We start from the raw sequence: 24,211 nt of genomic DNA, 5'->3' as shown, positions 1-24,211 counted from the left end.
CCATGGGAGTGAGCACAGTCATCTAAATAACACACATGAACTAGCAGTGTCTTACTGTCAAAATGCACTGAGATAAGAGGCAGTTCAACGGCTTAAACATTAGCATATGTGCCTACCTAGGTTTAGCTTTCCCCAAAGAATACCAAAAGAGCAAAGCAAATTTGATAATAAAAGTAAATTGTAAAATTGCATGCCCTATTGGAATTATTAAAGTTTAATTTTGACGAGACTGTCCCTTTAATGTGAGGTCATAGCAGACCTGGAAAAATTGTTTTTTCATTGTCATCTCTCATTTATCTTTCTCCACTGCTTCCTCTCTCAAATCTCCTTTTTACCCCCTCCCTTTTCTCTCTGGCGTAGGGGCCGATTTATCATGAGTCTGGCAGACACGATCCACTGTAGCGCTCATGTCCAACAGACATCAAATGCCGGCAGCATGCACTGTCAGCATTTATCATTGCACAAGCAGTTCTGGTGAACTGCTTGTGCAATGCCGCCCCATGCAGATTTGCGGCCAATCGACCACTAGCAGGGGGTGTCAATCAACCCGATGGTATACCTAGCATTACCATAACCCTAATACTTCTCCTCGTTTTAAGCCCAGCCTTACTCTAACCCTTGTCTTAAGATCAGCCTTACCGTAAAGCTTACTCTAGCAAAAAGTCTTATCTTAGCTCTAACCCTGCCTTGCAGTAGGTTTACACCCATCTTAACCCTGAACCAAAGTGTCTAACCCCTAAGACAAAGATTTATGCTAGCGCTGTGTCCCAACCATTTTATAGCTCCATCAAAACCCATATCACTAACTCAAAGCACAAGCATTAACGTACACGATTGAGCGGTTTGCAGACCGCAGCCTCAGAGGCAGCGGACTTAAGACCGCTGCTTTATAACTGCTGTTTACAGCAAGCCTGAAGGCTTGCGCGAAGACAGGGGCAACTTGATAAATCGTCCCCTAGTTTGGGATGCTCACATTATGTTGTAATTAGAGGAGAAACATATAAATATACTATAATGGGTTGATTGATGGTTACAGGTTTAACACTGCAAGTTTTAAACTGCCATTTATGGGTTGTTTGGTGAGCGTAGTGTCATCGCAGTTTATCAATTTTAGCAGAAATGTAACCATCCTTGGTCCTGTTCTGCACTTACCTGCAAATTATTCACAAACAGTTGCTTCACTTTACAAAATGAAGTAATATGAGGTGGAGTCCAGCAGAGACAGTGGAAGTGTGACGCGAATGTGCTCAGCGTGGTATTGGGTAATTAGAATTGAAGTAGTTTCAACACAATTTAAAAATAGACAGTTTATTAAGCCTAAACGGCAGCCGCATGTAGAAGAGGCCTAGAGATTGACATCTGCAGGATTAGTTTAGCCCCGTTTTATCAAGAGGTCGTTTCCATGACATCCATGGTGAATAAATGGGCCTAGCGCTCTCCCAGCACTACATGCAAATAACCAAATTAGATGATTTCATTTGCTGGTTATTTGTCAAATAAGCATATTGGGTTAGAACGGCACTAAGAGATTTGTTTGTTTTCATATGGGACTGTTTCATGTGTGTAGGACCTGCAGTTCTATCTATCCAAGGAGTCTATCACCTTTAGAAAAACGTTATCAAATTATCTATCTACAAAACTCCACATTGATTTTAATGAAAATATATTAGATATACGTTTTTGTAAAGGATTAAGCCAATTAATCACATTCAAATAGAAAATTAGTTCATTTTATGGGCTTGAAAATAAAAGCGCACATGCACGGCTGGTGCCTCAGTGAAGATCTGCTGTAGGAGGACTGCTGCACAAATACAGAACATAAAGGGCTTGGAATGGTTTGATTTGTCTCAATTTCCGTGACCTTTAATCTTTTCACCTCTTTTTCTTTTGCAGTCGGTTTTGTTATCAGCTTCAATCAAGCGAGAAGGGGAATCTCCAACGGTATCACCTCTCTCTACAGAAGATATTCACCATTCGGACAGATACCAGGTGCCCAGCATTACAAATACTGAATAGTTCCAATTGGGAATTAGACCAATGATGTCATTGTGGCTAGTAAAATGGTTAGAGTACCAATCATGATACCTTAAGGCTTCAATTAGAAAGGGCTAAATTTGGAAGTAAATATCACTCTTAGACGTACATATGCTTTAAATTTATAGGAAAAAAAATGAAAAGCACTTAAAACTGTAAGCAAGATTTTCAGCGTTTCAATATTGCAGAACAATCTAGGGATTCTGCAAGAAATAAGGTTTTTGCTTTACTTTCCTGTGACCAATTAGAGGATGTCACAATATCAGGATAACTAAAGTATGCACTCTAGGTCTCTTGTGAGGTAAATTACAGCAAGAGCAGGTAAAATAGATTACTTTTATAATATTCTATTAAAGGGTTGGTAGAAACTGGCTTCTTTAGGACTTTACACATTTAAGTTATTGTCAGTTTCTAACAAAATGAAATAGTATCCCCAAGTAAGAAGCCTCTCTTACCAGCGTTTTTCACACATGGGAATCTCTGGCAGTTTGTGTATTTTCAGGCTTATTCAAAATGAAATATGTAACAGATCAATGTGACCCATGATTCACATGAATTGTAAACCGATAAAATGTGTGAATTTGCCCTTTTCTGCTAGTTCTATGTAACTGTTGTAGCCGTGTTCTCTCATTAAACATTATTACCATTATACATACAGAGCTGCTGGGTGTGCTTTACGGTGGAGCCCTCCAGTAACCAGATGGAGGCTTTTCTAGCGCGATTAGGTGCGGATTTGTGCACTTGAGTCACTTTACAATGTTTTTGAATAGTAATTGCAGACAATAAGGCTGAGGAGAAAAACCATAAGCCTGTATTGTTTTCAATGAGTGCATCCTCGGAAGTGTTGTGACAACGTCTCTTCTGCCGTAAAGTGATTTTCAATAAGAGTTGCCCAATATTTTATATGTTTTTCACATACATTTGCCACTAAGCTTTATTTTGCATAGCACAAGAGAGAAAAAAAGTATTCACCTTCTTCATAGAGTTTACTGACAGACTGGGTGACAGACTTCATGAGAGTTTATATTTACTGAAGAAAAAATAAGTTAAACGGACAGTGTACTGTAACATTGGTCTCCCCTTAATTGGTTTCATAGGACTTGTAATACCAATGTACAGGGTATAAAATATATGGAAATGTGTTTGTGTATATGAAATAGCTGTTTTTGCTCATTGAAACCACAGCCCATTCAAATTCAAATGGGCTGAACTTGTAGTGAAAGCTGGACCAATTATCCTCTATCTCTGTAAATAAACAAAGTCCTTTCTTTCTTATGCACAGTATAAATGTGGATATGAGGAAACAGCACACCTTAAAGGGCCACTAAACCCAAAATATTTCTTTCATGATTCAGATAGAGAATAGAAATTTAAACAACATTACAATTTACTTCCATTATTTATTTTGCTTCATTTTTTAAATATCTTTAGTTGAAGAAAAAGCAATGCACATGGTGAGCCAATCACACGATGCTTCTATGTGCAGCAACCAATCAGCAGCTAGTGAGCATATCTAGATATGCTTTTCATCAAAGAATATCAAGAGAATAAAACAAATTAGATAATATAAGTAAATTAGAAAGATGTTTAAAATTGCATTCTCTTTCTAAATCATAAAAGAAAAAATGTGGGTGGCATGTCCCTTTAATTGAGCAGTCCACGTAGTGAGCTTACCATGCCCAAAACATTCAAAAGCAGTGAAAATACTCCAGCTGCTAGTATAATACAAAGACCTTTATTTCACAATGCAGGGGACCATAAATAAAAGCTTATGCACAGTATACACAAATAACAATAATTAGACAAAGCTACTGTTAGTAGGTGTCATTACCACCCTCCACCTGGAGTGTAATTTCTGCAATTTTAAGCAACGTTCTAATTTACTCCTATTATCATTTTTTCTTCAGTCTCTTGGTATCTTTATTTGAAAAAGCAGAAATGAAAGATTTAAAGCCGGCCCATGTCAGGTTCAACACCTGGACTGTGCTTGCTGATTGGATGTCTAAATGTAGCCACCAATCAGCAAGCGCTATCGAAGGTGCTGAACCAAAAATGGGCCAGCTTCAAAGCTTTATTTACTGCCTTTTCAAATAAAGATACCAAAAGAACGAAGAAAAAATGTTAATAGGAGTAAATAAGAACGTTGCTTAAAATTGCATGCTCTATCCGAATCATAAAAGAAAAAAAATTGGGTTTCGCATCCCTTTAAGTAATGTAAAAAAATCCAGTATAAGATATAAATCATTTGCATAGAAGCTTGTGGTCGCCATCTTGTGTACAGTTCACACCAAAATGGAAACATTCCTTTAAAAAGTATTTTTCCCCCAAAATATTTAAATCTACTGTTTGTTAAAGTTGAAAAGCGTCCCTATAGCGATATTAAAATTGTGCGCAGTCTGCCCATCCTGATAACCTGAACGGAGCATTCCGATGGTTTAGCAGTGGTGCTGATGGAAACGTATTACAATAAGTTCCTATAAAACTTGTGATTAAGTAAGCTCCTTTAAAAACACAATTTTTTTTTTTTTAATAACGCCAGTACTGTTAGTGACAATCACGATAGTGGGAGTGAGACTTTTAATCAACTATTAAAAATGAAATATAAAAACATTTGTAGATGTTAGTGTCCTAAAGTGACTTTTCCTGCATAGGACATCATGTAGTCATCATATCTACATAGCTTTAATGAATCAATACCATGTATGTTAAATTACCTGTACAATGTCTCCTGTGGCCATTTTATAGTGTTTTGAGCATGAACAAGATAAACAACGGTTTCCAAACAGCCGTGAAATAGATTTAAAGATGTCCAAAATGTCCTTTTGAGGACTTAAAGGGACACTGACGCCAATTTTTTTCTTTCGTGATTCAGATAGAGCATGCAATTTTAAGCAACTTTCTAATTTACTCCTATTATCTATTGTTTTTGTTCTCTTGCTATATTTATTTGAAAAAGAAGGTATCTAAGCTAAGGATCCAGTCCAGAACCCTGGACAGCACTTGTTTATTGGTGGGTGAATTTATCCACCAATCAGCAAGAACAACCCAGGTTGTTCACTAGAAATGGGCCGGCATCTAAACGTACATTCTTGCTTTTCAAATACAGATACCAAGAGAATGAAGAAAATTTGATAGTAGGAGTAAATAAGAAAGTTGCTTAAAATTGCATGCTCTATCTGAATTATTAAATAATTTTTTTGGGGTTCAGCGTCCCTTTAAGTGCCTAGAGGTGTCGAATTCAAAAAGTCCAAACTGGGCTTGAAAGTGTTGAAAAAGGACTTGAAAATGGATTGTGATAGGAGAGAACTTTTCAGCCCCATTGGAGAAAGAGCTTTTGTCAAGGATCAGTAAACCAGTTTGTGAGTGTGGGAATCAGCCGAAAACGCGCTATTGTGATCGCGCTGAATCAAAAAGGAAATTTTTTGGCCTGAAAAAGACACAAAAAAGCAGCTGCCGAAAATTGTAAATCGACTCCCCAATTTTTTGGTTAAAAAAAAATAAAAAATGAAGGTCTGTATATGCACTTCTATGTGAAGCAGTTTTCCACAAATTAGAACAAAACACTAGATTTTAGAACCTGAAATCATGTGTATTAATGGGACACTCTAATCAAAATTAAACTTCATGATTCAGAAAGAGCAGCAATTTTAAACAAACTTTCCAATTTACTTCCATTAACAAGATGTGCACAGTCTTTTTATATTTACACTTTTTGAGCCACCAACTCCTACTGAGCGTGTGCAAGAATTCACAGCATATACGTACGTATATGCATTTGTGATTGGCTGATGGCTGTCACATGATACAGGGGAGTGGAAATAGACATAACTTTGCAATTTATTTAACAAAAATCTACTACTCATTTGAAGTTCAGACTAAGTGCTATTGCATTGTCTTGTTATCATGCATTTGTTGGTTATGCGAATGTACAGTGTTGACTGGTCCTTTAAAAGGGGTATTAAACCCAATTTTTTTCTTTACTGGTTCAGATAGAACATGCAATGTTAAGCAACTTTCTAATTTACTGCTATTATCATGTTTTCTTCATTTCTTGCTATCTTTATTTAAAAAGCAGGAATGTAAAGCTTAAGAGCCCGCCCATTTTTGGTTCAAAACCTGGATTATGCTTGTTTATTGGTTTGCTAAATGTAGCCACCATTAAGCAAGCGATATCCAGGGTGCTGAAACTAAAATGGGCTGGCTCCTAAGTTTTAAATTCCTGCTTCTTAAATAAAGATAGCAAGAGAATGAAGAAAAATTGATAGTAGGAGTCAATTAGAAAGTTGCTTAAAATTGCATGCTCTATCTAAATCCTGAAAGAAAATATGGGGTTAGGAACCCTTTAAAGTGAATGTAAATTTTGATGCTAAAGTGCCCGGTTTTTAAAAATTCGATTAAAAACAGGGGCACTTTCATTCATCAAAATTTACATTTCACTCGTGCTGTGAAAAAAAACAAAACAAAAAAAAAAAAAAAAAAAAAAAAAAACTTACCTTTTAATCTTCACAGCAGCTCCAGCTTCCTTCACCCATTGCAAAGCCTCTTCCTGGGTCTAAAATGAGGAATCCAGCTTCCTCAAATTATGGCGTTGAATCAGACACGGATTCTCCCAGGGGGGGAGCCGTGATTGGAGGCTGACCTATCCATCATTTCTGACATCAGAAATGGCTTGCGACGACCGGAGGAAGCTGGAGCTGCTGTGAAGATTAAAAAGGTAAGTTTTTTTTCACAACAGGAGTGAAATGTAAATTTTGATGAATTAAAGTGCCCCTGTTTTTAATCGAAAGGGGCACTTTAGCATCAAAATTTACATTTGCTTTAAGTAACGGATTCATGAGAGAATAAGAACCTGCTGTATAGACTGCAAAACTTGGAGCAGTTCAGCTGCTTCTTGTCTACACTGCCATGCCCGAGTGTTTTGCCGTTTGGCAGAAGGAACTTTCCCAGCCTACACAGCACACCAGAAATCTAAACCTGTCACCAGCAGTGAACTGACATCGTTACTCTCGAAGAGCCATTAGTAAAGACAACCTACTGGATGTGAAGCTCTCTTGGGCTGACAAGTGTGGAATTACAAAGCTTTAACTGCAGAACAGACACGAGCACAGAATAGAAAGCAGTGACCCAATTATACCTAATAAATAAATCTGCATTCCAAGTATGTTAACTCCATGCTATTACACCAGGGACCCATAAGAAAGGCAAATGCCATAATTAGGAAGATAATTATTACAGAAAGTAACCTGACTTTATTGAGAGCTCTCAGGGAAAATAATAAGTAAATAAATACTTGGTATATGTGGAATTAATCTTATTTATGTCTCAAACTGCAGAACCACAGCTGCACAATGCTAAATATGTGAATAACGCACAATAATTCAGATATAATGGTGATCTGACCCCTTCATGTCACTTTTGTCTGAATCCCTCTATAAAAATAGCAAATCAATACGCATAAGAGATACATTGTGTCACACACATTGCAACAGAAAGTGACATATACACATTAAACCTGTACCCTAGGACATTGCTGGCCATGTCACATGCACACATACACAATGTTGCCCAGCCGATGCCACACACACACACTGTACCGCTAGTCATATCACATAGTGTGACAAACACACTGTACTCCTGGCAATATCACATAGTGTGACAAACACACTGTACTCCTGGCAATATCACATAGTGTGACAAACACTGTACTCCTGACAATATAACAGTGTGACACACTGTACTCCTGGTCATATCACACAGTTTGACACACACTGTACTCCTGGCAATATCACATAGTGTGATACACACACACTGTACTCCTGGCAATATCACATAGTGTGATACACACACACACTGTACTCCTGGCAATATCACATAGTGTGATACACACACACACTGTACTCCTGGCAATATCACATAGTGTGATACACACACACTGTACTCCTGGCAATATCACATAGTGTGATACACACACACTGTACTCCTGGCAATATCACATAGTGTGATACACACACACTGTACTCCTGGCAATATCACAGTGTGATACACACACACTGTACTCCTGGCAATACCACATAGTGTGACACACACACTGTACTCCTGGCAATACCACATAGTGTGACACACACACACACACACTGTATTCCTGGCAATATCCCATAGTGTGACACACCCACTGTACTCCTGGCAATATCACATAGTGTGACACACACACTGTATTCCTGACAATATCACAAAGTGTGACACACACTGTACTCCTGGCAATATCACATAGTGTGAGACACATACTGTACTCCTGGCATTATTACATAGTGTGACACACTGTACTCTTGGTCATATCACACAGTGTGACACACACACACTGTACTCCTGGCAATATCACATAGTGTGACACACACTGTACTCCTGGCAATATCACATAGTGTGATACACACACACTGTACTCCTGGCCATATCACATAGTGTGACACACACACACACACTGTACTCCTGGCAATATCACATAGTGTGATACACACACACTGTACTCCTGGTCATATCACATAGTGTGATACACACACACTGTACTCCTGGTCATATCACATAGTGTGATACACACACACTGTACTCCTGGTCATATCACATAGTGTGATACACACACACTGTACTCCTGGTCATATCACATAGTGTGATACACACACACTGTACTCCTGGTCATATCACATAGTGTGACACACACACACTGTACTCCTGGTCATATCACATAGTGTGATACACACACACTGTACTCCTGGTCATATCACATAGTGTGATACACACACACTGTACTCCTGGTCATATCACATAGTGTGATACACACACACTGTACTCCTGGTCATATCACATAGTGTGATACACACACACTGTACTCCTGGTCATATCACATAGTGTGATACACACACACTGTACTCCTGGTCATATCACATAGTGTGATACACACACTGTACTCCTGGTCATATCACATAGTGTGATACACACACACTGTACTCCTGGTCATATCACATAGTGTGATACACACACACTGTACTCCTGGTCATATCACATAGTGTGATACACACACTGTACTCCTGGTCATATCACATAGTGTGACACACACTGTACTCCTGGCAATAACACATAGTGCGACACACACACTGTACTCCTGGCAATAACACATAGTGCGACACACACACTGTACTCCTGGTCATATCACATAGTGTGACACACACTGTACTACTGGCAATATCACATAGTGACACACACTGTACTCCTGGCAATATCACATAGTGTAAATCATTGGTAAGTGCTCAGTAATACACTCGGTCCCACTTACCTGTATTCCGCACTGTTGCTGTTTGTTCCTTTGCAGCACTGCACGGTGTCTCCTCCTCAACGCTCCCCACGGGAGCTATTATGCGTAACTCAGTTAAGGTCCGGTCAAGTGCTCAGGATACATGGGGAACTTCACCTAATCCCCAGAAACACTAAACCAAAATAAGCCAACTTCTCTCACTCAGTCAATAGGATAGGTCTGGGTGGTGAAACAAGACGCCACTTCTTGCTTTGAAATTAAAAGCTTCTTTATTACCAAAACACATAATTGGAAAATCTTGCCGTCAAGAGATACAGGTCAAACGCGTTTCATTAGCTATTCACTTTTTAATGAAAAAAGTGAATACCTAACGAAACGCGTTTGACCTGTATCTCTTGGCGGCAAGATTTTAATATCATATATTATTATTTCAATATCACATAGTGTGACACACACTGTACTCCTGGCAATATCACATAGCGTGACACACACACACTGTACTCCTGGCAATATCACATAGCGTGACACACACACACTGTACTCCTGGCAATATCACATAGTGTGACACACACACACTGTACTCCTGGCAATATCACATAGTGTGACACACACACACTGTACTCCTGGCAATATCACATAGTGTGACACACACACACTGTACTCCTGGCAATATCACATAGTGTGACACACACACACTGTACTCCTGGCAATATCACATAGTGTGATACACACACACTGTACTCCTGGCAATATCACATAGTGTGACACACACACACTGTACTCCTGGCAATATCACATAGTGTGACACACACACACTGTACTCCTGGCAATATCACATAGTGTGACACACACACACTGTACTCCTGGCAATATCACATAGTGTGACACACACACACTGTACTCCTGGCAATATCACATAGTGTGACACACACACACTGTACTCCTGGCAATATCACATAGCGTGACACACACACACACACACTGTACTCCTGGCAATATCACATAGCGTGACACACACACACTGTACTCCTGGCAATATCACATAGTGTGACACACACACACACACACACTGTACTCCTGGCAATATCACATAGCGTGACACACACACACACACACACTGTACTCCTGGCAATATCACACAGTGTGATACACACACACTGTACTCCTGGCAATATCACACAGTGTGATACACACACACTGTACTCCTGGCAATATCACACAGTGTGATACACACACTGTACTCCTGGCAATATCACACAGCGTGACACACACACACTGTACTCCTGGCAATATCACATAGCGTGACACACACACACACTGTACTCCTGGCAATATCACATAGCGTGACACACACACACACTGTACTCCTGGCAATATCACATAGCGTGACACACACACACACTGTACTCCTGGCAATATCACATAGCGTGACACACACACACTGTACTCCTGGCAATATCACATAGCGTGACACACACACACTGTACTCCTGGCAATATCACATAGCGTGACACACACACACACACTGTACTCCTGGCAATATCACATAGCGTGACACACACACACACACTGTACTCCTGGCAATATCACATAGTGTGACACACACACTGTACTCCTGGCGATATCACATAGCGTGACACACACACTGTACTCCTGGCGATATCACATAGTGTGACACACACACACACTGTACTCCTGGCAATATCACATAGTGTGACACACACACACTGTACTCCTGGCAATATCAAATAGTGTGACACACACACACTGTACTCCTGGCAATATCACATAGTGTGACACACACATACCATTGCCTGGTCATGACTACAGGTCATGTCACACACACTGACTGTACTGTAGGTCATGTCAGACACACAGTATACTGCAAGTCATGTCATACACATTATACTGTAGGTCATATCACACATATAGTATACTGCAGGTTATGGCGCGCACACACAGTATACTGCAGGTCATGTAATACACACAGTATACAAAAAACACAAATGAGGCAGTGCTAAAAAAGCACGGACTAACCGTTAAGAAGATGATACTAAAAGTAAAATATACAATATAATTTAATAGTGCAAATGAAAATAAAATACGAAATATATAAATAATAAAAGCACATTAATAAAAACAAATGTCAGGGAAGTCTCCCTTAAAACTCTGTTATACACACAGTATACTGCAGGTTATGGGACACTCACAGTATACAGTAGGTCATGTCACACACACAGTATACTGCAGGTCATGTCATACACACAAAATACTGCAAGGTATGGCACACAGTATACCGTAGGTCATGCCACACACACTATACTGCAGGTCATGTCACACACACACACACATTATACTACAGGCCATGTCACACATACAGTATACTTAACTGTAGATCATGTATACCGTAGGTCATGCCACACACACACAGTATACAGCAGGTCATGTCATACACACATTATACTACAGGTCATGTCACACACAAAGTATACTGCAGGTTATGGCGAACACACACAGTATACTGCATGTCATGTCCCACACACACATTATACAACAGGTCATGTCACACATACAGTATACTTAACTGTAGATCATGTCACACACACACAGTATACTGCAAGTTATGGCACACACACAGTATACCGTAGGTCATGTCACACAAACACACACTATACTGCAGGTTATGGCACACACACAGTATACCGTAGGTCATGTCACACACATATACACACACAGTATACCGCAGGTCATGTCCCACACACACAATATACCGCAGGTCATGTCCCACACACACAATATACCGCAGGTCATGTCCCACACACAGTATACTGCAGGTCATGTCCCACACACACACACATTATACTACAGGCCATGTCACTCACACACTATACTGCAGGTTATGGCACACACACAGTATACTGCAGGTTATGGCACACACACAGTATACTGCAGGTTATGGCACACACACAGTATACTGCAGGTCATGTCCCACACACACACACACATTATACTACAGGCCATGTCACTCACACACTATACTGCAGGTTATGGCACACACACAGTATACTGCAGGTTATGGCACACACACAGTATACTGCAGGTTATGGCACACACACAGTATACTGCAGGTTATGGCACACACACAGTATACTGCAGGTTATGGCACACACACAGTATACCGTAGGTCATGTCCCACACATATACACACACAGTATACCGCAGGTCATGTCCCACACACAGTATACTGCAGGTCATGTCCCACACACACACATTATACTACAGGCCATGTCACTCACACAGTATACTGCAGGTTATGGCACACACACAGTATACTGCAGGTTATGGCACACACACGGTATACTGCAGGTTATGGCACACACACAGTATACTGCAGGTTATGGCACACACACAGTATACTGCAGGTTATGGCACACACACAGTATACTGCAGGTTATGGCACACACACAGTATACTGCAGGTCATGTCCCACACACACACATTATACTACAGGCCATGTCACTCACACAGTATACTGCAGGTTATGGCACACACACAGTATACTGCAGGTTATGGCACACACACGGTATACTGCAGGTTATGGCACACACACAGTATACTGCAGGTTATGGCACACGCACAGTATACTGCAGGTTATGGCACACACACAGTATACTGCAGGTTATGGCACACACACAGTATACTGCAGGTTATGGCACACACACAGTATACTGCAGGTCGTGTCACACACACGGTGTATTGCAAGTCGTTTCACACAAACAGTATATTGCAAGTCGTGTCACACAAACTGTATACTACAGGTCATGTCATACATACAGTATACTTAACTGTAGATCATGACACACACAGTATACTGCAAGTTATGGCACACGCACAGTATACGGCAGGACATGTCCCACACACACATTATACTACAGGTCATGTGACACAGCATACTTAACTGTAGGCCATGATGTCACACGGAGGGAGTCACTTTGTCACATACATATTGTTAAACGAGAACGTTTTCACTCTACCACATGTTATATTACCATGTCACATGAACGCGTACACTTTAGCGTTCCTTTTCGTTGCCGTGGTTACCTCTGACCTCAACTCGTACATGGGACGTACTTTCTTATTGGCTGCGTTGTTGCGTGATTGGTCACATGACCATGATGGCCGCCGCTATGAGCTGAGCTCGCCAGAAAAGGGTCGTTAGTATCCGCTGCCATCCGTTCAATAACCGGGAGACTGATCCCTTGGCCCCTTTGAAGGAGCCCGGGCCGACGAGCGCTTCAGTGGCCCGTGGTTACCATGCAAACCGAGAGTGAGCCGGGGGGTCGGGAGGAGGTGGGTTTGTTTACATCTGAGGGGAAGGGGGCGTGAGCGGTTACCCGCCTAACTGTAAATCTATACCTGGTGCTGCCTGCACTATTAACTATTAATTACATCTGAGTGTCATCACACCCAGGGGCAGCACTAATTACCTATACTCAATAAGTACTGCTTAGCCTGGTATTGATGTCACCTATATGTGAGTATAGCTAGTAATGGCACCTATATGTGAGTATATGTAATTACTGCTTAATCTAGTAGTGATGGCACCTATATGTGAGTATGTGTTAGTAATAATGGCACCTATATGTGAGTATATATATATATATTGGTAGTGATGGCACCTATATGTGAGTATAGCTACGATGGCACCTATATGTGAGTATGTGTTAGTAATAATGGCACCTATATGTGAGTATATATATTTACTGCTTAATCTCGTAGTGATTGCACCTATATGTGAGTATAGCTAATGATTGCACCTATATGTGACTATAGCTAGTGATGGCACCTATATGTGACTATAGCTAGTGATGGCACCTATATGTGACTATAGCTAGTGATGGCACCTATATGTGAGTATAGCTAGTGAGGGCACCTATTTGTGAGTACATGTAATTACGGCTTAATCTGGTAGTGATGGCACCTATATGTGAATATATGTTAGTAATGATGGCACCTAAATGTGAGTATATATATTTACTGCTTAATCTGGTAGTGATTGCACCTATATGTGAGTATAGCTAGTGATGGCACCTATATGTGAGTATAGCTAGTGATGGCACCTATATGTGAGTATAGCTAGTGATGGCACCTATATGTGAGTATAGCTAGTGATGGCACCTATATGTGAGTATATGTCATTACTGCTTAATCTGGTAGTGAGGGCACCTATATGTGAGTATAGCTAGTGATGGCACCTATATGTGAGTATAGCTAGTGAGGGCACCTATATGTGAGTATATGTCATTACTGCTTAATCTGGTAGTGAGGGCACCTATATGTGAGTATAGCTAGTGATGGCACCTATATGTGAGTATAGCTAGTGAGGGCACCTATATGTGAGTATATGTCATTACTGCTTAATCTGGTAGTGATGACAATTATATGTAAGTATAGCTAGTGAGGGCACCTATATGTGAGTATAGCTAGTGAGGGCACCTATATGTGAGTATAGCTAGTGAGGGCACCTATATGTGAGTAAATGTAATTACTGCTTAATCTGGTAGTGATGGCACCTATATGTGCATATATGTTAGTAATGATGGCACCTAAATGTGAGCATTTTTATTACTGCTTAACCTGGTAGTGAAGGCACCTATATGTGAGTATAGCTAGTGATGGCACCTATATGTGAGTATATGTAATTACTGCTTAACCTGGTAGTTAAGTCACCTATATGTGAGTATATGTAATTACTGCTTAACCTGGTAGTTAAGTCACCTATATGTGAGTTTATGTAATTACTGCTTAACCTGGTAGTGAAGTCACCTATATGTGAGTTTATGTAATTACTGCTTAAAGTGATGGTAAATGTAATACTTGGTCATTTACATATAACCGCTTCTTCTTCTGCATGTTCCGGCCGCCCCGACACGAAGACATCAATTTTTTTATTTATTTTTAATTATTATTATTATTATTATTATTTCTGACTTTTTCGACCGTTGTCCAATGAAAATCGTTGCATGTTTCTATGTAACAAAAAAAAAACCCCACAGGATAACGCATGCGCAAAAGATCCTGTGTGTTTTTTTTTTTTTTTTTACATTGAAACATGCCAAAATGCCACAATTTTTATTGGACAATGGCGAAAAACATCAAGGGGGGGGGGGAGGTCTTAGTATTGAGTGCCAGAGTGTGCTGTAGCAAAGAAGCGGTTATATGTCTATTACTACAGTAAGTTTTTTTTAAAAAATTTTTCATGAATGAAACATATTATTTTTAAATGTTTAATCGAATGGCACAAAATACAAGCATTTCATTTACCATCACTTTAAGCTGGTGGTGATGGCATTTATATGTGAGTATATGTAATTACTGTGTAATCTGGGAGTGATGGCACCTATATGTGAGTATAGGTAATTACTGCGTAACCTGGGAGTGATGGCACCTATGTGTGAGTATAGGTAATTACTGCGTAACCTGGGAGTGATGGCACCTATATGTTAGTATAGGTAATTACTGCGTAACCTGGGAGGGTTGGCACCTATTTGTGAATATAGGTCATTACTGCGTAACCTGGGAGGGATGGCACCTATATGTGAGTATAGGTAATTGCTGCGTAACCTGGGAGGGATGGCACCTATTTGTGAATATAGGTCATTACTGCGTAACCTGGGAGGGATGGCACCTATGTGTGAATATAGGTCATTACTGCGTAACCTGGGAGGGATGGCACCTATGTGTGAGTATATGTAATTACTGCGTAATCTGGGAGTGATGGCACCTATGTGTGAGTATAGGTAATTACTGCGTAACCTGGGAGTGATGGCACCTATATGTTAGTATAGGTAATTACTGCGTAACCTGGGAGGGTTGGCACCTATTTGTGAATATAGGTCATTACTGCGTAACCTGGGAGGGATGGCACCTATATGTGAGTATAGGTAATTGCTGCGTAACCTGGGAGGGATGGCACCTATTTGTGAATATAGGTCATTACTGCATAACCTGGGAGGGATGGCACCTATGTGTGAATATAGGTCATTACTGCGTAACCTGGGAGGGATGGCACCTATGTGTGAGTATAGGTAATTACTGCGTAACCTGGGAGGGATGGCACCTATGTGTGAGTATAGGTAATTACTGCGTAACCTGGGAGGGATGGCACCTATGTGTGAGTATAGGTAATTACTGCGTAACCGGGGAGGGATGGCACCTATGTGTGAGTATAGGTAATTACTGCGTAACCTGGGAGGGATGGCACCTATGTGTGAGTATAGGTAATTACTGCGTAACCTGGGAGGAATGGCACCTATGTGTGAGTATAGGTAATTACTCCTGGACCTGGGAGTGATGGCACTCAGACGTGGGTACTGAGAGGGCATAATGGTGCTCAGCTATCAGTATTGGTAAACAGTCCAGTAGTACAGAGTGCTAGGTATATTATTTACAGTCTAATATAATTTTGTAGATGCTAAGTATTAATGAGAGCTGATTCATTTTATTTAATTGTTAGATAAGATATAATGCTTGTTTTTCTGTCCTCAGACATTCTTGCGGGTGCGTGCCAATAGACAGACCAGACTGAACGGTAAGTAATAATGCTGCATCAATTACTTTCAGGGTATGGTGTCCATGTGTAGAAAATCTTGTCACTGACAAACCTGAGAAATATGCAGTGTATCAGATACTGTGTATTGTAACCTCATTGTTTGAACTCACTGCATGCATGGCCCTCACCTCAGATACTGTGTATTGTAATGTCCCTGTGTGTATTTGCTGTGTACACAACTCTCTCATCAGGTACTGTGTATTGTAATCTGTGTGTGAACTCACTGCATGCACGGCCCTCAAATCAAACACTGTATTGCAACGTTCCTGAGTGATGTCAACATGTACACCACTTTGTCAGATACTGTGTATTGTAATGTCCCTGTGTGAGCTCACTGTGTACACTACACTCACGTCAGATACTGTGTATTGTAATGTCCCTGTGTGAGCTCACTGTGTACACTACACTCACGTCAGATACTGTGTATTGTAATGTCCCTGTGTGAGCTCACTGTGTACACTACACTCACGTCAGATACTGTGTATTGTAATGTCCCTGTGTGAGCTCACTGTGTACACTACACTCACGTCAGATACTGTGTATTGTAATGTCCCTGTGTGAGCTCACTGTGTACACTACACTCACGTCGGATACTGTGTATTGTAATGTCCCTGTGTGAGCTCACTGTGTACACTACACTCACGTCAGATACTGTGTATTGTAATGTCCCTGTGTGAGCTTACTGTGTATTGTAATGTCCCTGTGTGAGCTCACTGTGTAAACTACACTCACGTCGGATACTGTGTATTGTAATGTCCCTGTGTGAGCTCACTGTGTACACTACACTCACGTCGGATACTGTGTATTGTAATGTCCCTGTGTGAGCTCACTGTGTACACTACACTCACGTCGGATACTGTGTATTGTAATGTCCCTGTGTGAGCTCACTGTGTACACTACACTCACGTCGGATACTGTGTATTGTAATGTCCCTGTGTGAGCTCACTGTGTACACTACACTCACGTCGGATACTGTGTATTGTAATGTCCCTGTGTGAGCTCACTGTGTACACTACACTCACGTCGGATACTGTGTATTGTAATGTCCCTGTGTGAGCTCACTGTGTACACTACACTCACTTCGGATACTGTGTATTTGAGTTGAGAGTAGATATAAGAGAAAATTTTCTTGGCTAAGTGAAGGGCAGATGTGTATGAACGAAGAATTAAAGGGACATGAAACCAAAACTTTTTCTTTCATGATTTAGATAGAGCATACATTTTTAAACCACTTTCCAATTGACTTCTTTTATTTAATTTGTTTTATTCTTTTGGTATCCTTTGTCAAAAAGCATATCTAGATAGGCTCAGGAGCTGGGAACTAGCTGCTAATTGGTTTCTGCACATATATGCCTCTTGTGATTGGCTTACCGATGTGTTCAGCTAGTTCCCAGTAGTGCATTGTTGTTCCTTCAAGAAAGGATACCAAGAGAATAAAGCAAAACTGATAACAGAAGTTAATTAGAAAAATGTTTACAATTGTATGTTTTATCTAAATCATGAAAGAACAATGTTGGGTTTCATGTCCCTTTAACTTATAGTGAATGAAATCAGATTAAAGAGTGAGGTGTTTTTTGTTTTGTTTTTCTCGAGTGGAGAGAATTCACATGTCAGGGGCTTGGGTATAAGCAGATCAGTCAACATGTGTGTGCCCATTGGTTGCTTGGCACAGTATGTAAGAAGTGGCTAAGAGATTTATTTTGGTATAAACCTCTGTATGCTGCCTCACACATTCTCGTTCTATTAAAGAGATATTACATTTACAAGATTATAATGTGTAGTTTAAAAAGCTTTGCAGTACGCTTTTCCCTATTTATTTTGTCCCCAATATTCCTGTAATTTAACTCTGACAACTGAGTTTTTATAAAGTAATGGACACTGCCATGTTTCAACTTGTTTTCCCTCTTGTCTATCTCTCTTGCTGGAGAAATTTAGGGAGTGATATAAAGCGGACAATAACAGAGTGTGCAATCAAGGATGTGTTAAAGTAATTATCTAACAGGGTTTCCACACAACCTTGTTTGCACAGTCTCTTTTATATCTGTCCCTAATTGTCCTCTGCAGAAAAGAAAGATATCGGGGGAAACTCTGTTTCAACAGGGTTAAACAACTTCTATAACTGTAACAAAATAAGTCTACATACTATTCTCAGGCTAATCTTTGCTTTTTCATACCTCACAAATGCACGTCACAGCTTAAGACCGATAATCCCTTTATTATACATTCCCCAGTTTTGCACAGCCAACATGGTTATATTAATATGCTTTTTATCTCTGTGATTACCTTGTATCTAAGCCTCTTTTGACTGCCTCCTGATCACATGTTTTTTTACTTAATTGCATTTTAGCCAATTAGTATAGTGTCATGCTCAGCTCCACGGGAGAGAGCACAATGTTATCTATATGGCCCACATGGATTAGCAGTGTCTAATTGTAGTGAACGGGAGTGAGAATAAATGTAGCCACCAATCGGCAAGCGCTACCAGGCTCTGAACCAAAAATGGCCCGTCTCATAACCTTACATTCCTGCATTTTCAAATAATGGTAGTAAGAGAGAAGAAAAATAGATAATAGGAGTAAATTAGAAAGTTGCTTAAAATTGCATGCTCTAAGTGAACCATGAAAGAAAATAATTTGGGTTTAGTATCCCTTTCATTTTAAGAAAGCAGAATTCAATGATTTAAGGAAATTGTTAAATATATTTGGTATTCCCTAATAAAAATATAGAGCATAAATGGATATGGCATTTTGGTAAATAAATATACATATCAACACATATCACATGGTTGTAAAAGTAAAAGAAATAAGTTCAAGCCAATGTGGCTTAATAAAAATGTAAGAGAAATTAGGAAAAAACATAGGACATTTAAATTATTCAAAGAAAATAGTTTAGACTCAGCATACGAAATGTATAGGGAATGTAACAAAGCATGCAAAAAAAGCAATCAAATCAGTAAAAATTGAAAAATATTAATTGCAAAGGATTCTAAGTCAAACCCAAAAAGGTTTTTTTAAGTACATAAATGTAAAAAAAAATCTAGAAAGGAAAGTATAGCTACATTAAAATGCGTGGAGGGTAGCATGATTAACATTACATGGAGAAGGCTGAGGTACTAAACCAGTTCTTTTCTTCAGTATACACAAGAGTGAAACTAAAAGGAGATACATTGAAACAAACTAGAAGATACAAGCCTATACCATTAAATGGGTTATCTCTAGAGGATATCCAGAAAAAAAAGGATAATATTAAGGTCAATAAAATCCGCTACCAAAATTTAAGATTGCACTCAAGAACTATTTTGCATGCAAATCCCATGCACAGCCAATCACGTGGGGGCAGGAGCTGTCAAACTCCCTGGTCGGACTAGACCGGGGAGATTAAAATTCTCCATTTAAGAGGTGGAGAAGTGGCTAGATGGCCGCTACTTGATAAATCGTGACTGCAGGTTCTCTTGTGAGAACCTGCCGTTGCAGAGAGGCAAAGGGCTTGATAAATCGAGCCTATAATGGTTTAGCTACATTTCTGGATAGAAACAGAATTCAGGGATGCGATTGCTTGGGTTAAATGGGTCACCTTTTTAATTGGATTATTTTAAGATCAACTGGATCTTTTATTGTATATAAATTAAGATTTGTATGGGTTAAATTCAATGGACTTTTTTTTTTTAACCTCATCTACTATGTTACTATGAAACCCAAATTTTTTTCAGGTAGAGCATGCAATTTTAAATAACTTTCCAATGTAGTTCTATTTCATTTGTTTTTTGTTCCTTTTGTATCCTTTGTTTAAAATTTATACCTGAGTAGGCTTAGAAGGATAACAAGAGAATGAAGCAAATTAGATGATAGAAGTAAATTGGAAAGTTGTTTAAAATTGTATGACCTTTCTGAATAATGAAATATTTTGGGGTTCATGTCCCTTTCAGTTGAAGCTCGCAGGAAATCCATGTCTTGCCCAGCTGATGCAGTAGTAGTAAATAAAAAAGACAAGCGCAAGATGACTGTCCTAATTGCACCAAGATTCAGACATCGCTCCTCTCTAATACTCAGGTCACTTGGCTCCTCACCTGTTGGTAAAAAGATTTGGATAATAAGAGGATTAATGTAAAGACCTTTCCTATATCGGCAACAGATAAATCTTTAATTTCTTGCTTGTTACCTGCTTAGCTTCTCATTTCTAGCATTTGTAAATAAAGCAAATGTGCAGAGGATGTTTGTGAGAGTGATTTCTTGTGTAATTAGAAGTGTTAGTACCTATCAATGTTAATTAGCTGCATGGTCCTCTGAGCTGCCCAGCCACTCACCTTTGGGATCATTCTCTACCTTTTTTTCAATCAGCAATGTAAATATTAAGAAGACATAGGGTACTCCTGTCTAGTTTCCTTTAGCAATAGAGAACTGTGTGGATTAATAACCAGTTTGCTCTAGTTTTGCTGGAGTAGAATAAAGTGTCAGTGCTGCTGGGTTTAACAAACCCTGTGCTTACTGCTTGAAAGATGTGAGGGACTGACAGCCGCACCTCTCCCCTTTGCACTCTGTGCTCTTCTACTTGGTTGTGCATTTACCTTCAGCAGCCAGACTCAAACTCTAATGTAAAGGTCAGTTCACTTCTGTGTGTGTTGGTTAAATCACAGCTGCCATTCTGGTTTGCTGCAGTGCTATAGCTCCTCGATTTGCCAATGATTGTTACAGGCAAACAAGTCTTAAAGGGACATTCCAGCCAAAATAGGAATCCACATGGATGCATTTCAGTTTTGAATAGAAGCATTTTTGTGATATACATATATTAGCAAAATAAGCTTTTAATATGTTTTTAGCTTTTTCAAAAAGTATGCACCGTGCACCAGCATTTTAAACACAGCACTTGCTCAGAGAGCCTAAGGTGCTTGTACCATCTGGTAATGACTCAATTTCTTAATAGCTAACATTATACAAGCCCTACTGGCACTCTGAGCAGTTACAGTATTTAAATTGATGGTGCTCTGATATTATCTAGCTATGCTTCACATGCACGTGCAGAGAAAAGTCTTTACTAGAATCATTTTTGCCAATACATGTATATTGCAAAGGTTTCTACTCAGGGATTTAATTAATCTATGTGCATTTCAATTTTGACCGGAACGTCCCTTTCCCAGAGGCAGAACTTTTTTTCATTTTCTGCTATGAGGAAATTTTTTTTAGTGAAAGTTTCTGCAGGTCATTTTAAGTTAGGAAGTTACACTAAAGCACCAGTTCAATTGCAATGTGTTGGTTAACTAAAGAATAAAACCATGTTTAACGTTTTATAATATAGTGCAGTAAATGAAAATTGCATTGCAAGTTAGCTGCAGACAAAAAAATGAAACTGTAAAATGTCTCTCAAATAAATTTCTTTTCTTTTCTCTTGGTCTAACATAGAAATATAGTAATAAAAAAGGTGCAATGCTCATAAGAAAGTCTTACATTCAGAACAAACATCTATGCAGACTTGGAAAGGCTTGGGGAGGGTTTGAAAAAAAAATCTGAGAGCCAGTAAATAATCAATGCACTGCTGCATATATGACTGTTAACTTCAAACAGCACTTTGCTCTGGATGCACAACTCTGTTTGAAGAGAACTGTCTAATGTGGAGCAGAGCTGCAAAGTTAAAGCACTAACAGTACTTGCATGGGTTCTGTTCTTTCTGCAGACATGCTGCATTTTCTGCAATGGCATCTCAGATCACTGTATGTTCTGCCGTGGGGTCCCTTTAAGTCACTTCTGCAAGGGTTTTCTGGGCAATCAAGGTTTTTAAAACACCATTATGAGTGTGATTTGTACTGCAGTATTAATCTTTTTATATAACTTTGTTCTTGGCAAGCAAGGGTTAAGCTAGCATGTGTCCTGTTATGTATATTTGTGCAGAATCTATTATGTGGCTCCTACATTTTTGTCTGTATCCTAGATTTAGAACAAAATAGTATTTATCAAGCCCTACCTTATTGTATAGCGGAGTATCCCATTAAAACTGAACTTGCATAAGACCTGTGGGAGACCAATCATACTCGGCATCTAAGGTACCATGGTCTACAAATCCTGGAGCTGATCACATAACAGATAAGGTTAATTGGCTTTCAAGAGCGTCCCAAACCCTGTCTTCCTGAATAGGATTTTGATAACGCGGCAATATAAAATTTTCCAACCTGACTATTCAGATTACAGTCTAATCTGACACTTTTTTTTCCCCCCTTCTCAGTCTATAATTGGGTTTCGCACCAGCTTTACATATCTGTTTATAACGGCACATTTTACTATTTTTAAAAGCTGTTGTTTTATAGTGAATTGGTTGCTTGACTTTAGTTCTCAATGGTCACAAACTGAGTTTTAGTGGTATCCCCTTACTTAAAGGGACTTTCCGGTCAACTATTAAATGAAAACGCACAGATGAATGACATCTTTGAATAAAAACATATTTGCAATATACATGTATTGTCAAAATTGCTTCAAGTAAAAGCTATCTCTGTCTTAGTGTTAATATATTTCTCTTCACGTGCATGTGAATCGTAGCTAGATATTCTCAGTGCACCAGCATTTTAAATACTGCAGCTGCTCAGAGCACCAGTGGGGCTCGTATCATGTCAGCAATGAACAAATGGATTCATTATCAGATGGTACAATCACCTTAGGCTCTCTGAGCAAGTGCTGTGTTTAACATGCTAGTGCACGGTGCATACTTAAATACATTTTTGAAACAACTATAGTTATCATTAGAAGCATTTTTGCTAATGCATGTATATTACAAAAATGCTTCTATTTAAATCTGAAATACATCCATGTGGATTCCAATTTTGGCTGGAATGTCCTTTTTAAGAACAAGTGGTCAATTCAGTGATTGGACTTTGTATGTGCAGCAGGATAATCTTACAAAACCCCTTATTTGTTTTCTGTGCTTACACCAGTTATTGGCCCCTTAAAGTGATATAGAGTGAGATCTTGGTTTGTCTTCTTTTAACATGCAGCACGGATTGGAAAAATGAAACGAAGAAAGCAAGACGATGGGCAGGTATGTCCACTCTGCAATCGGCCATTGTCTGGATCGGAGGAGGAGATGAGTAGACATGTGGAACTGTGTCTGTCTAAGGTAGAGGAGCCAGGCGGTGCTGAGCTGCCACTTCCTTCATGTCCCTGTCTCTCACCTCTGGCCTGAGATCTCTCCTGATAACCCATTTCCTGTGGTTTCTATGCTCTGCCTCCTTATACTTAGTCTGTAGGACTCTCTTGTAACTGATACTAATCACCTAT

At 39.5% G+C, this 24,211-nt stretch overlaps 1 protein-coding gene across 3 annotated transcripts in view; it reads left to right on the top strand.

Moving 5' to 3' along the window:
* Nucleotides 1–24,211, top strand: part of RNF220 (ring finger protein 220) — a 384,981-nt gene that overhangs the window by 294,581 nt on the left and 66,189 nt on the right. The window contains exons 5-7 of one of the 3 annotated variants that reach the window (XM_053693391.1): nt 1,894–1,989; nt 16,889–16,931; nt 23,929–23,972. In XM_053693391.1, coding sequence (XP_053549366.1) covers nt 1,894–1,989; nt 16,889–16,931; nt 23,929–23,972 — 183 coding nt within the window. Of the gene's footprint in view, nt 1–1,893; nt 1,990–13,467; nt 13,691–16,888; nt 16,932–23,928; nt 24,051–24,211 lie in introns of those variants that run through there. The other 2 variants (XM_053693390.1, XM_053693392.1) reach the window with 2 other exon arrangements.

The sequence above is a fragment of the Bombina bombina genome, chromosome 10 (assembly GCF_027579735.1).
Source record: "Bombina bombina isolate aBomBom1 chromosome 10, aBomBom1.pri, whole genome shotgun sequence".
NCBI classification, from domain to species: domain Eukaryota; kingdom Metazoa; phylum Chordata; class Amphibia; order Anura; family Bombinatoridae; genus Bombina; species Bombina bombina.
Note: the sequence above shows the minus strand (reverse complement) of the source record. Positions and strands in the feature narration are given on the sequence as shown.